The sequence below is a fragment of the Callorhinchus milii genome, unplaced genomic scaffold (genome assembly GCF_018977255.1).
Source record: "Callorhinchus milii isolate IMCB2004 unplaced genomic scaffold, IMCB_Cmil_1.0 Scaffold9, whole genome shotgun sequence".
NCBI lineage: Eukaryota > Metazoa > Chordata > Chondrichthyes > Chimaeriformes > Callorhinchidae > Callorhinchus > Callorhinchus milii.
In genome coordinates this window covers 12,030,384-12,044,202 of record NW_024704750.1, presented here as the reverse complement: position 1 = coordinate 12,044,202, position 13,819 = coordinate 12,030,384, and the positions used below count along the sequence as shown (strand labels likewise).

At 35.0% G+C, this 13,819-nt stretch overlaps 1 protein-coding gene across 6 annotated transcripts in view; it reads left to right on the top strand.

The window, feature by feature from the left end:
• Positions 1-9,190, top strand: part of strn3 (striatin, calmodulin binding protein 3) — a 53,414-nt gene extending 44,224 nt beyond the window's left edge. For 5 of the 6 annotated variants that reach the window (XM_007893403.2, XM_042337857.1, XM_007893404.2 and 2 more), the window contains 7 exons: positions 986-1,033; positions 1,660-1,781; positions 3,763-3,930; positions 4,367-4,507; positions 5,915-6,022; positions 6,877-6,963; positions 7,307-9,190. In XM_007893403.2, coding sequence (XP_007891594.1) covers positions 986-1,033; positions 1,660-1,781; positions 3,763-3,930; positions 4,367-4,507; positions 5,915-6,022; positions 6,877-6,963; positions 7,307-7,476 — 844 coding nt within the window. In that variant the 3' untranslated portion in view covers positions 7,477-9,190. 6 annotated transcript variants of the gene reach the window in all.
• Positions 9,191-13,819: the final 4,629 nt, after the last annotated feature.

Genomic DNA, 13,819 nt, shown 5'->3' with positions numbered 1-13,819 from the left:
TTTACTGTCAATATTATTTCAGCATCAGTTAAGAGACGTGATTTAACTGGAGCACTGTGCTCAATTTATGTTGCACCTGCCCCAAAGCAGATGGGGCAGGTGCAAGGTCCCTAAGCAGCAACAAAGCCAATGTCTGTCAAAACTTACCCACCCAAAGCAAGTTAGTTGAGGCTAAAACCGGGAGAATCTGGTCAGAATCCTGTGCTGCTTGAGCTGCCAGCCTGCAGCTCATATATTTCCATGTTACCAAATTCCTGCTAAGATAAGCTTTGACATCTGAAAGCAGTTGAAATAATGCAGAGTTACACACATTACATTAAAAGCTTTGATATCATATCCTAAGGATCAAAAGCCTATGTAGTAATAGTTTGTAAATCTTCCAATACGTAGGACAGTAAAACATGATGTGTACTGCGTGAACAGTATGGTGATTTACTTCAGTCTGCCCTACTCTATTCATGTCTTCTGTCTTGATTCACCTTTTTCTGTCATTCCCCTCTCATCTCTTGCTCTTGACCTTTCTCACAAAACTGTTCTCTACATTTATGAAGCATGAAGTCAAACACAGTTTGCTCTGCCACCTTAGCCAACATTACGTTATCCTTGCTTCTGCAAATGTTATTCCCAAAATAGAGTAAATATTTGGTATAAAACAGTAACTTAATTTTGAAAACATTATTTATAAAATCCATTAGATTACACACACTGTTTTTAACACTTGTTTACCAGGAAGGGGATACATGGTAACATTGCACTACATTAAACATAACCTATTGAAGTTCATGGGTTTTAATTCTATGATTCTGTGATAATCTTAATAGATCTATAGATTGTGGGTAATCTCTAGATCCATTAACATCTGTAGAACTTATTAAATCTATAATAAAGTAAAGGGTATAGAATTGGATTATAATTTCTGCCTGCATAACTATAATAATCTGAAACCATATGGTGTTTTAACTAAAAATGCTGATCTTTGTTTCAGGAGTGCCTCTTTAGATGTGGAGCCAATTTACACATTCAGAGCCCATATGTAAGTGAAATTAGTTTTGTGATTCAAAAATGCATGTAAATACTTATACTCTTATTTTTACTTGGATATTCAGAAAACTAATATATAGCAAGTATAAAGGTTCAGATTATAAACTTAAAGCAGTAAATAAGTAAGAACAAAAATGTGAAACAAAATAACCCTAATGTAAAGACATCTTCATTATTTATCAACTGGTGGTTTGTCTAGAGTAGTGTAACCCAGCAATCTTTATCCTTTATTAGAAAGTTGAGTTTAATATTTGAAAACTTGAACAGACAGCTCTTTATAACTTGAGACTTCCAAACCAAACCCTGAATGACTGATAACTTCAATCTTTCTGTTAATTCTTCCAAATTTAGTTAGGCATTACAAGATCATGAGCTCCATATATTTATGTTCATTCTCCCTGTTGTAACAGTAACTCAACAATATGACTGAATAATGCCTCACTTGCAACAGCCTTTGCTGAGATATAGTAGGATTTTTAAAAAAATCTGTAATTTATGTGGTCACACAGAGCACATAGTACAGTGACAGCAATGTCAATAATAATAATAATCAAATGCAAGGATAAATAAATAAAATTATTGTGTACACTCTTCTAACTCCTATTGTTTGTTTTTTAGTGGACCTGTATTATCTTTGGCTGTCAGTCCTAATGGTGAACAGTGTTTCAGTGGTGGAATTGATGCAACTATACGATGCTGGAACATGCCTAGCCCCAATGTTGATCCGTATGATACATACGGTAGGTACTGATTGAAAAATTGTGTTTTTAAAATCAAAACATTCTTTTCATTTGTTTTTAAAAGGCTTGACATAACTGTTCAACTGTTGGCATGTCTGGCCTACCTCTCTGAAAGCATACCAATTTAGGGTTGTAAACCGCAAATTGGGAAAGGCATCCTTAAGTATTTATTTGTAACCAGGAACTGGTTACCTGGAAGAGTCTTTGTGGTCAGCACACAGGATGTATTTAGGAATGATCTTTATTCTGGAATAGTTTGGTATTTTCAAGCAACGAAATTAGATAAACAAAAAGACTCTCATCCGACTGATAGGTGCTGTTCTAGTAAGTAGGGAGTTATAAATTTCTCTCTCAATTGTAACATGCCCATTTTGTTTAGTGGTTTGAGAATTAGTTTTGTTTGATACATTTTCAAGATTCAATATGAGCAGTTTATAAATATAACAAATGATTCAAGCTCCTAGTTTTGAAAGGTCAGGTAATTCGGTCAGCAGGGTTTATGAGACCGATAAGCCTAAAGCATATGCTACTTTTCCCCATAGCTGGGAAAGAAAAATGTGTGCAATTCCTCGGGTTTGGATTGTAAGCATTTTTTCCAAATATAGCATCTGCCCTTATAGCTTTTGCTGCTGCTTCCTCAAACTAAATTCATAGGCTCAATCAAGTGGAATTTTACTGAAACATGGAAAGATAAGAAAACACTTTGAGTTTGTGTGAACTAAGGTCAGCAGCTATACTTGTTTTATTCTAATACATTCATAATATTTCTTAAGGGTAGCCAACAATACATTTGAACATCATCCAGTGTGCAATTTTCTTATTGTGTAGTTGAGTGAATTTTAATGAATATTGTAAGAATTACCCATTGATAGGAATAATTGCTCAAAAAGTCAAAGAGGGCAAGGGTGGAGAGATAAGAGGATTTTCAATTCATTTATTTATAAATAATCATTTAAAAAGTGAGCATTTAGCTGCATGCACATAATGTAATTCATATTGTGAATCAAATTATTCCATGCACTGGAGGTTAGGTTTGAACTTGCTGATACATCAGCGTACACAGAAATATATTTGAAGCCTAATGTTTTAGCAGCTTTAGGCAGACTGTAGTTCTATTCATTTTGCAAGGATTATTATTTTTATTAAAAATACACGTACAATCTATCACTAAAGAAAGAAAGTTTTAACTGAAATGCTTTTTTAACTGTTAATGTGACTTTCTAATAGTTATTAGTGCCATAAAGTGTAATGCAGAATTTGAAACTGAGGCAGCGCAATGGCAGCTTTGCCTTAGTGAATGCATAACAACATTGCATTCTACATATAAGCCAGATGAAAGTGGTCAGTATCAACAAAATTATGAAGATTAAAAAATCCGATGGACATTATAATCAAGTATTGTCACCTTCTGGTTAAGTTTCCCACATTTTGGGAAAGCTGAAGATTCCAGGACACAATAACAGGGCATAATAATTTTGGATGCCTTATGATTGAAAAAAAATAGCTTTCATGGATAGGCAAAGTTGGTTCCATTTTTCAGCCTGTTTGCAAATTGAAGGATGTAGACAATCTTGCTTAGTTCCCACATATAAACTTGGCATTGACTCTTATTGATTCAAGTAGCTTGTACGAACATACTACAAACAGGAAAATGTTCTTTAGGCCGTCCTACTTTTCAATTAGCCTGACATTCCTGGAGTATTTTTATTTGGAATCCTAAAATAGCGTCATCTTTATAGGGACAAAAAAGGTTGTGACTATTCTCGTTTTGGTTAGCACGCTAAAAACGTTTGTTTCATTATTGCAACATATTACAAATGTTTAAAACTCCAATGACCCATTACCAAGGTCACATTCACTTGAAATCGATATTTGAATCTAAATACCACGTTCATGAGGCTATGGTCCCAAGAATTATTTCAAGTAAACATTAAATAATTCTGACAGATTGTTACTTCTTTTGTTTCTTCTTTGTCTGCAGATCCAAATGTTATATTAAACACATTGGTGGCTCATAAAGATGCAGTATGGGGTCTTTCATTTAGTGGTATAAAGAACAGGTTGCTATCTTGCTCAGCAGATGGCACTATCAGGTTATGGAACCCAACTGAGAAGACACCCTGCCTCAGCACTTACAATGTAGAAAAGGGTAAGTATAATAATATTTTCAGTACTTGAGTCTTTATATTTATAAGCATAAGAGGAAAAAATCAAAGTAGAATACTGTATTCTCTGGATTCTAGTTGAAATATTAAAAAGCTAAATTTAGACTTAAAGCAATGACTCGTTAGGCCATTGTTGACTGATGGATGTATAAAGTCCTCTCTCTGAGTGCAATTGGAGGTATAGCGTTCCAGAATAATTTTAAGATTATGCAATTTTAGTAATGTCCACTCTTTCAGTCACAGTATGTGCGTGTTGGTTGGACCGATTTTCTTTTTTTAAATAGAAATAACACAATACCATAATTTAAATATGATGGATCTCTTGGCAAAGTGCTGAGTGGTATATTGCAGTTTACATTTAATTTATTTTTGAAGTAATGTCCACGCTAAGCAGTTAATCTGTTTCAATTTATTTTTCAGAGAATGGAATTCCTACATCAGTTGACTTTGTAGGTGCGGATCCTGCCCAGGTTGTGAGCTCTTTCAATACCGGCAACACAACAATTTATGACTTGGAAACATCTCAGCCTTTGGTCAAACTAGAATCCCAGGTGGATGCTGGTGAGTGCACGGAAAATAAACAGATATTCAGCATGAGCCTGTTTTAAAAGACTTTGAAGAATTCTTATCAATTTTGACACACATGTTCTTTACTACAGTATCCTTTACATACTAATTAGATAAGCCAAGTTAACCAGTGAGGAGAATGATAAGAAGAGGGACTGTTTCATTTTGTTTCCCCTGACCATCCTAAAAAATATTTAAATCACTAACATTGTGGTATTAAGGGTACTGCTTGTAAGTTTTCATTCCCTTGCTGATTGAATAGAGAACCTTCTTTGGGTGGTATCATTTAATTTTCCCAATTGAATCATCTCAAGTGTTGGTTTGTGGTGGCTTGATGTCATTCGACTAATGAGAGTGGGTTTGCCAGCCATCAAACAGCTGGATCTCAGGCCTGTTTTTATTTACTTTCACTTAATTCCTATCCTGTTGAATCATGAAAGCATAAGTCCACGCATTTTAAAGTTTCACTTTTTTAACGTTTACCCCCTAACCAAAGAGAAATTCTACAAAATATGTTTGCTTCACTTTTTGTAGACTGCCTTCCCCCGCTGCCCTCCATCCTTCCTGACCCCCAGCTCAGGTCCATAACTCTGTCTGTCCAGCGCCTTGGAACGTCCTCCCGACGTAAAAGGCGCTTTACAAATGTAATTTTGTTGTTGCCTCAGCCCTGATAGAATTGTGCATTTCATTTCTACACCTTATGTCATCTCTTGGATGTGAATGAGTGGATAGCTTGAGCACTGACTAATAGTTATGTATCCAGCTATTTGGGGTTGTGGAAAGATGGGTGGATGACTTTCTCTACTGTTTGCATTTCCACCTTATGGAGAAGCATACTTTTCAAAATGCTCGATCACTTCTCTTACAGTACATTTCAGCAATTCAATCTGAAGCCATTTTGTCATTACATTGTTTTTGGTTAGAAATTTTCTACATTCCAATTCACTTACTACACAAACACAATCCTGTTGGAAGATTGCAATAACTGCTTATACAAATAAAAATAAGTTCTGAAATCTTTGGTTGCTTTCCTAGTAAAGAAAATAGTGGAATGGGCTTTGGATAAATAGTATTCCTTTGAATTCATTCATTTAGACAGGACACTAAGTGTTCAATTCACTTCAGCTTTAAAAAGGTCAGTCTGAGGAACACTGCCTTAAGATTGAAATAGGTTCTTCCCTTGCTTAAATAAAACTGTATAATTTATTAGAACGTTTCAATTCTGAGGCTGTTATTGCAACTGAATTTGATTATTTTTGCATTTTTCATACTTTGTCAAAATATCCATCAGCAATTTCCTGATGTAGTTATAATATGAGACAGTGTTGGTATTATTTGTAACTTTCTTATTTTTTGACTAAATTGGTTTTGTTCAGTTTTTGTCTTGCTCTGTTTTTACAGCTTCTCCTTTAGCCAATCAGATCAATAGGGTTGTCAGCCATCCCACCCTGCCTGTTACCATCACTGCTCATGAAGACAGGCACATTAAGTTTTTTGACAATAAAACGGGTAAGTAATTAAAAGTTGAGAACCATACCATTTCTAGGTCTATTAGTTTACCCGAGCCAGCTAACATTAGTATCCTAATTACCCATGCAACTTCTTATAAGTTTTACAATTTCAGTTTCGTTATTCCAGAAAGTCTAAGTCTAATGTGTTTAATATAAAATGGCATTTTCTCAAACTTTAATATTGTAATATTAGCACATTTTGGATCTGACGCACGCTAAAACTGTGGGTCTGCTTTATAGTTCTTAATGTGTCAAACTGCTTCAATGGCTGATTATAGTATTCTCTTAACTAATTCATGTTCATGTAATCTGTCGCTTTTGCTTTGTCTCTCATACAGGATGCAGAGAGTAAGCCTATAAATATGTATGCTAACATTACAAATATCAAAAAATATGATCACCTATTATCCTTTCTGAGTAATATTTTATTTAAACAATTGTGCAAACACTTACTGTAATTGTGGTGATGTTTTAGTTCTGAAAATTATCAATAGTACAGAGGATTATATACCCTCTTGCCCACTTTTTCCAGTCAAATGGAAATCATGCATATGTAGAACTTTCATTAGTTCGGAGGCTCCTAAGCATGATGATGTGTTCCATATGTGTCAGATACTTGGCTGAACAAAAACAGATCTAGGTGTGTGAAATAAATATGGATTTATAAACGTTAAAGGTTTTTTCTTAAAAATTATGATTCTTCAGACTGAAGCAGGAATACTTTACTTAGTTTGGTAAGTTAGTTTAACAAAATGACAGCCAAGTTAGTAGTTATTAAAAAATTTGCGAGGAATATGAGTATAAAGTTACAAAATCTTCTCTCTCTCTGAACACATGATTCATTTTATTTAGGTAAATTGATTCATGCTATGGTCGCTCACCTGGATGCTGTAACAAGTCTGGCAGTGGATCCGAATGGAATCTATTTGATGTCGGGAAGTATGTGACTTGTTCTTTAATAATATGTCTAGTAAATTGAGATATAGTATTTTTCCGTAAGTTTAGATTGTGTTCCTTTTTGTTCTAAATCAACCTTCAAAGTTTTCAAAATATCTGAAATCTCAACAAATAGTACATTCTTCACCTATAACTGCATTGTTTCTAAAGATATTTCCTTAAAAGCCTTTAAAATACCATTTGCTGTTTATTAAATGTTCTGGCCAGTTTCTGAATGTGTTTTTGAATTCAACATATCTATCTAAAAACGTGTGACTAGTTATTCACACTAAACTATGCTTAATAACTGAAAAAGTAACATTATTTTCTTTCCAAATGTACCCAGGTCATGACTGTTCTATTCGCTTATGGAACTTGGATAGCAAGACATGTGTTCAAGAAATTACTGCCCATCGGAAGAAGTGTGATGAATCTATTTATGATGTAGCCTTTCATCCATCCAAGGCGTATATTGCTAGTGCAGGAGCAGATGCCCTTGCTAAAGTGTTTGTGTAACAATTGCTAAAAACGTCTGCCTCCATAACAGCGGTGAGCTGGAAATGAACAGGAATCATTTCACTGCCATTAGTTACCCGGTTATCGTGCGACACTAAGTACCGTATGTTCTGCCTGAACAATGGTCTTCATTGTAGACCAGTATGGGCAGGTGCTGAGTGGTCAAGTATCAGCAAATCCTCGAATAATGTCAGGCTAACTCATTTACCTGTAATTACTGTAATTAAAAAATAAACCAGTATTTGTAGCCTTGACTGGATTTGAACTGAGCTAATTTACTGTTATGTAGGTGTATTCAAAGTCATGTGGAATTTATTCTTACAGCAGTAAATTCTTTGGGCTCTTGTGTCCTGCCTTATGGTTAGGATTGTGGTGCAATGGTGGGGAGTGAGCTTTCAGATAAACCATAGAATGCCATCCTTCAATTCCTTTATTAGTTTTGCAGCACCAAGCATACTTTTAATCAACTTTCAACATTAAAAAGAAAATAGAAATTAAAATATATTTTAACCTTAATTTTACAGAATTTTTTGACAGGATGTCTAGTTTTTATAAGTCTTTTGTATATTTTTCCTGTCAGAATAATGCTCCAAACAGGGTTAATACTGAATGTTTCATTGGCTTTAAACACAATCAAACCACCCTCACTGACCCACTATTATGTAACCTCATTCTTCCATTCTCCAGCTTAAATAGNAAAAAAATCCTCAGTGAGTCCTTCCACGTGGATGCTACTTTAACATCAGTAATAAAAGCTGTTAAATGTAATCATTGAAAACTGTAAAATGTGTTGAAATGGAACACAGAGGGTTTATTGCCCATTATTAACTCTTTTAAAAAAATTATAGCATCCTATCACTATGTGATATTTTGTACATCTTACTGTATTTACAAGTTTATTTATCAAGGGTTAGCCATCTTAATGCTATTGGCCTACTGTTATTTATTTCACTTTTCTGTTGGTCTTTATATCCTACATGTATTGTGTGTGTTAACAGACCCTGTATATCTTTGTCTAACATGGGACTCTGGGAGAAGACTAGAGAGTTCTAAATATAGGCTTAAGATGGAACATTGTTTATATCACAGCCCAAGATTTCCTGTCCGATTTACTTGTTTTTAGGGGTTGACCCTAATCCGTGGAACTGAAGAATTTGTGTGAAATCTGGAGTGAAAAAGGTTTTATTTTGAATTAAAATATAGGATACAGAAATAGCCAAATCAAGATTCAGAAATCTGCTGTGTTTGGTCTAGCTACCCCTGCTTTACAGAAGTGCTTCACTTTATGGTGTAACTAAAGATTTTGTTTGTGTAATGCATGATTAATACAATAAAGTATTTTTTCTAGTCTTCCACGGAAAGATTTCTGATGAGTTTGCGAGTTCTGATGAGTTTTGTAAGGTTTTTGTTTTAAATACATGATTAAGTAAATTTTTAAGATTGTACCACATAGCTAAAATACAGCTGTTTAAAAGTAATGTATATAAAATGCATATAATAAATATTAAATGGTGTACCTGTAAATTAGTGTTTGTTACATTACTTGAGTTGTATAGCTTCAAAAATGCTTTCCTTAGTATTTTGTGGAATCCCGAGTGTCCTAATTGTGTAAAATAAGATCATGTTGAAATGATGTCCCTTCTTTTATCATCTATCTACTTAGAAAGGGGATTTGGAAATAAAAATATATCTTCTGGGTGTAACTGCATTTTCATTTATGTACATTGATAAATCTATTTTAATGAAATTGTTGTATACTGTAGTGGTTTGGAGAAGCACCATCTGTTCTTTTTGAAAAAAAAGCAAATTTGAAATATCCCTCACAAATTCTTAAAAATTGTTATAATCTGCTCCAGTCTTTTCATAATGTTTGGTGTAAAAATTGGGTTCCATAGAAAAGAAAACCAATTTCAGATGACAGTTCACCCTTCATTATAAGTGTGGATAAACTGAAGATCAGTTACCTTTGCTGTTTTCTTTGTGTCCAAAGATGCAGGTAATTCACTCAAGCTTTTGCAGATAGTGGTGTTGCTGTTCTAATCTAAGGTATGCATGTTTTCTTATTTGGTATAGTAAATGTGTTCTGTTGCCAATTTTATAATGGTACTCAACCATTATAGCAAGACCTAACTGGAAAATTTATAGAATCCCACAATACTGCTATCTACAGCCACAACTGTAGGTGATTAGCACAAATACTGTCTGTGTGGAAATAAACTGATCAAGAGATTAATCTCTGTTGTTCAATTCACAATTTTGAGATTTAAAGGAAAATAAAGCTTTTAAGTATTGAACCTTTACTCTCTGCTAACACATTTTCTCCAGGTTATTGGGAGGCAAAAAGATTAATGAAGAAGATCCCAGATTCAATTGTTAATGATGTCAGCCTAGTGACACTAGAGGGGCTACCATTGACTAAAGCTTGCTGCAATGGAGAGTGCAAAATTAATTGATTCCTCTCCCTAACTTGGTAATTGATCCCTCATGGGGATTTGGACAGAATCAGACTTGCCTGTAATGCTCTCATCTCCCACCTCTTCATGTCATGGTCAAAAAGCGTGATGCATCTTTATGAATAATGGCACTTGAATGAGATACAAAAGATTATCAGTGTTCGTTGATCCATTAAACAGGAAACCAGAGTCACATATTTTCAAAAAATAAACTGACAACATTTTTTTTAAAAAGCGAAAGCCAGCTGTTAACTAGGGTTAGGCAAATTTAAAATCACCTATGCATTGTAATCATTACCATTTAGTAACTCCAGATCTGAGATTAAGGTTTACAGACCCTTGCATGAAGCACTTTATGCAGAAGGGGATGCTACCCATTTTACGGTAAACCATGCTCCAAACCACTTCCTCATTATTGGATAAATGAATTTGATCCTCCCTCCGTTTGCTAACTTAGAATATGCCATTGTTTAACACAAGAACATGTTTAGTAATGCGACCTCATCTTACCACAATCCATTGATAACTGTCCTCATTCACAGCATGTGTAATAGATGAGGGTTACCGCTTGCATTATCTATTCATCACTCTTGCTCGTTGTCTATAACCCTCTTAGAGGTCAGATTGGATTGGTGTAGAATTTTAAACAATTTTATAATTTATCATTTAACCATGTGGTGTGGGCTGTGATCTGTATCCATTTCTTGGTAAACATTCTATATTGGACTCGGGGGGCTTTAGTCCACTTAACTCTAATGGGTACTTTAGGGTTGTGGCAGGATGTAATCAGTGCTGTGTAGTTCCATCTTCTTGGAATAACAAACCTATCTTATTTATCCTGGCCCTCTGCTACATGTGTAATTAAATCTAGACAAGTCAGGAGGCTTTTAATTTGTCATTATAGGTTCTGGTTAGTGGTTTAAATCTGATAGGTTTCTGGATTGCATTAAGAACCATTCATAATTTTCACAATGGTGTATGTTTATATCCCTACCAAAAAAATCAAAGTGAGTAGATACCCAAACGATAAGAGTTGAGCTAAACTTTGTGTTTTTACAGTTTGGTCTTGCTGATTTTGGAATATTGTATTACTAGTTATCACATTTTTAACATGACTATATATATTATAATTCTCACAGATACGTTGATCGTTTTAACTGCTGTGTTCATAAGATTTTTCCATTATTATAAATGCACAAGCTTGGTAAATTTACCAAGCAGTGGAAAATGAAAGATTATTTTCTGCCTGTAAATGACTTTGGCATGTATTAAAAGGGGATTTTCGGTGAAGTATCCAGGAAATTGTCAGCAAGCAGCTCATTTCACCAATCTGACACATATTTTATATTTATTAGCCAGTGAAGACTTGTTGGCTAAAAAATTATTTTGAAGAAACTAACCTAGGGTGGTCCGTAGGTCTCATTTGGCCCGGGGGATGATTCCATCTGGCCCGAGAACATAGTCACATTGTGTGTCTGGAACCCAGGCTTAGACTGACCCAGCGGGAAAAACAGCTGTGCAAGGCGCTGGTTAGCAGCAGACCTGTCAGTCACTTTCACACAAGTAACAAGAAAGATAAAAGAACAGACACAGAGCAAGAGATACAGAGACACACACACACAACGAGAGATACACAGAAAGATACAGAGACACCCACACACAGAAATACGGAGACAGATACCTTGTCACTGGCTATATTGGTTTAAAATTTCTATGAATTTTTACATTTCCTATTTAAAGTTAGCATTTAACTAAAATATAGTGAAAATTAAGCAATACAGTTAGAATACATTAGAATATACAGCACAGAAACAAGCCATTCGGCCCAACTGGTCTATACCGGTGTTTATGCTCCCATGAGCCGCCTCCTGCCCTTCCTCAGCTAAGCCTTCAAGCATAACCTTCTATTCCTTTCTCCCTCATGTACATATCCAGCTTTCCCTTAAATACATCTATGCTATTTGCCTCAGCAACTCCTTGTGGTTGCATGTTCCACATTCCCACTACTCTTTGTGTGAAGACATTTCTTCTAACATCCCTATTTGATCTATTTGTGACTATTTTATATTGTAGGCCCCTGGTTTTGGTCTCCCCCACGTGGGAACATCTTCCCTATGTCTACCGTATCAAAACCTTTCCTAATGTTAAAGACCTCTATCAGGTCACCCCTTACTCTCTCCTTTTCAAGAGAAAAGGGTCCAAGCATGTTCAGTCTTTCCTGATAGGTATAACCTCTCAGTTCTGGGATCATCCTTGTGAATCTCCTTTGGACAATTTAAAACCCAGGATTTCTATATGAATCTTACAGGTTATGTTTTTGGAAGGGAAACACAAAAATATTGATGATGCAGCCTACAGACATTTCTCAAACCCAGCATCAAATCTCAGCAGCCAAAAGATTAGACCACCCTGCTCTAAGCCAATAATATTACAAAGTACTTAATAAATCTACCACCAATTCTGTGGAGGAGAGGTATGGATAAATACTGGGGAAAAAGTATTCAGGTGTACTCAGAAAGAGAAGGGGTATTAGAGCAAAGAGTTGCAGTGAAGTTGCTGGCATCAGCACAGATATCAGGGACCGAATGGCCTTGTGTACTGTAAATGATCTATGATTCTAATCATTTTGTGACTGCTTGACTTCAGTAAGATATAAGATTGGTTAAAACTTTCTGGTTGGCTTCTAAACTTTTCAACAGACAGGAAGCTATCTCCTTACCTAATGTTCTCTACTGTATTACAATTCCCTTTTGGAAACTTAGTCAAAGATATAAATTAAAACTTGTATTGAAATAGTTGTTCATTGAAGTTGTGTTTATGACAAATTATTGCTCTTGGCAGCTTATTGGATTTTTCATAGAAATTTATCTTTTTCATTTGTTAATTTGTGCAGACAATTTGGTTTCACTCTGCTACTTCAGTGAAAGCAGTTACCTGCTTTTTGCCTTATAAAATGTCAAATTAATAGGTCTCTAGGATTCCTTGTTCATTTTGACTAAGAAGTCAGTGTGCACAAGGAACCCAAGAGATATTAGCATTTAAAAGGCAAGAAGCAGGTAAGCTGCTTTCTTTAAACTGCTTACATCAATTGCTAATACGATTTTTTAGATAAGGCTTGCGGTTCTAAACCATTCATATTCTATTCTAAATGACTATTTTATTGCATTTCTCATTAAATTATTTTATTATTTTCTCTTATGGGGAAACCTTACTCATTTTCAGGTTGATATCTGCTTTGGAGATATTCAAATGTTTGCTTTTTAAGGGGAAAATTGTCCTTTGTACCAAACTCAGTAGAAATTCCTCAGCGCATATCAAAGTGGTCATGCTAGCATGTGTTCTGCCATTGAAGTAGAATGTGCCAGCTTGCTACAGGATTCAGAGTTTGTACACATCTGTATAACTCATATCCTGTGTCAATGCCAACTAGTTCTTGGAGCATTGTCAGTCCCCAAGATGTCCAAATATCTGTCAAATGCCTGTTTAAAATCTCTTCACAAAGTTCTGATTACTTTTAATTGTGATGGTTTGGTTGTCAAGTAAATAGAAAAAGACAAGCCATCTTTATTGAGGTCAAATTAAAGTATATGAGTTGTTTATACAAAGTGGTCAATCTTCAGGACTCTTAATATGTCGACACCTGTTTTTTTTATTGTCTCAAGATGCAGCCTTGAATCAAAGTAATTAGAAACAAAAGATAAGTTGGCTGATCGAATCTGCTTCACCATAAACTACAACCTCTCCTACTTCTACCACCTCCTTCAAACCATTTCCTTTAATATTTTATCCTCGCGTATCTATCCTTTTCATAATTTTAAACACTTTGAGAAAACCATTCCTTTAGAATACATCCCCAACACTCATAGGCAGTCACAGTGAAACTGCTTACT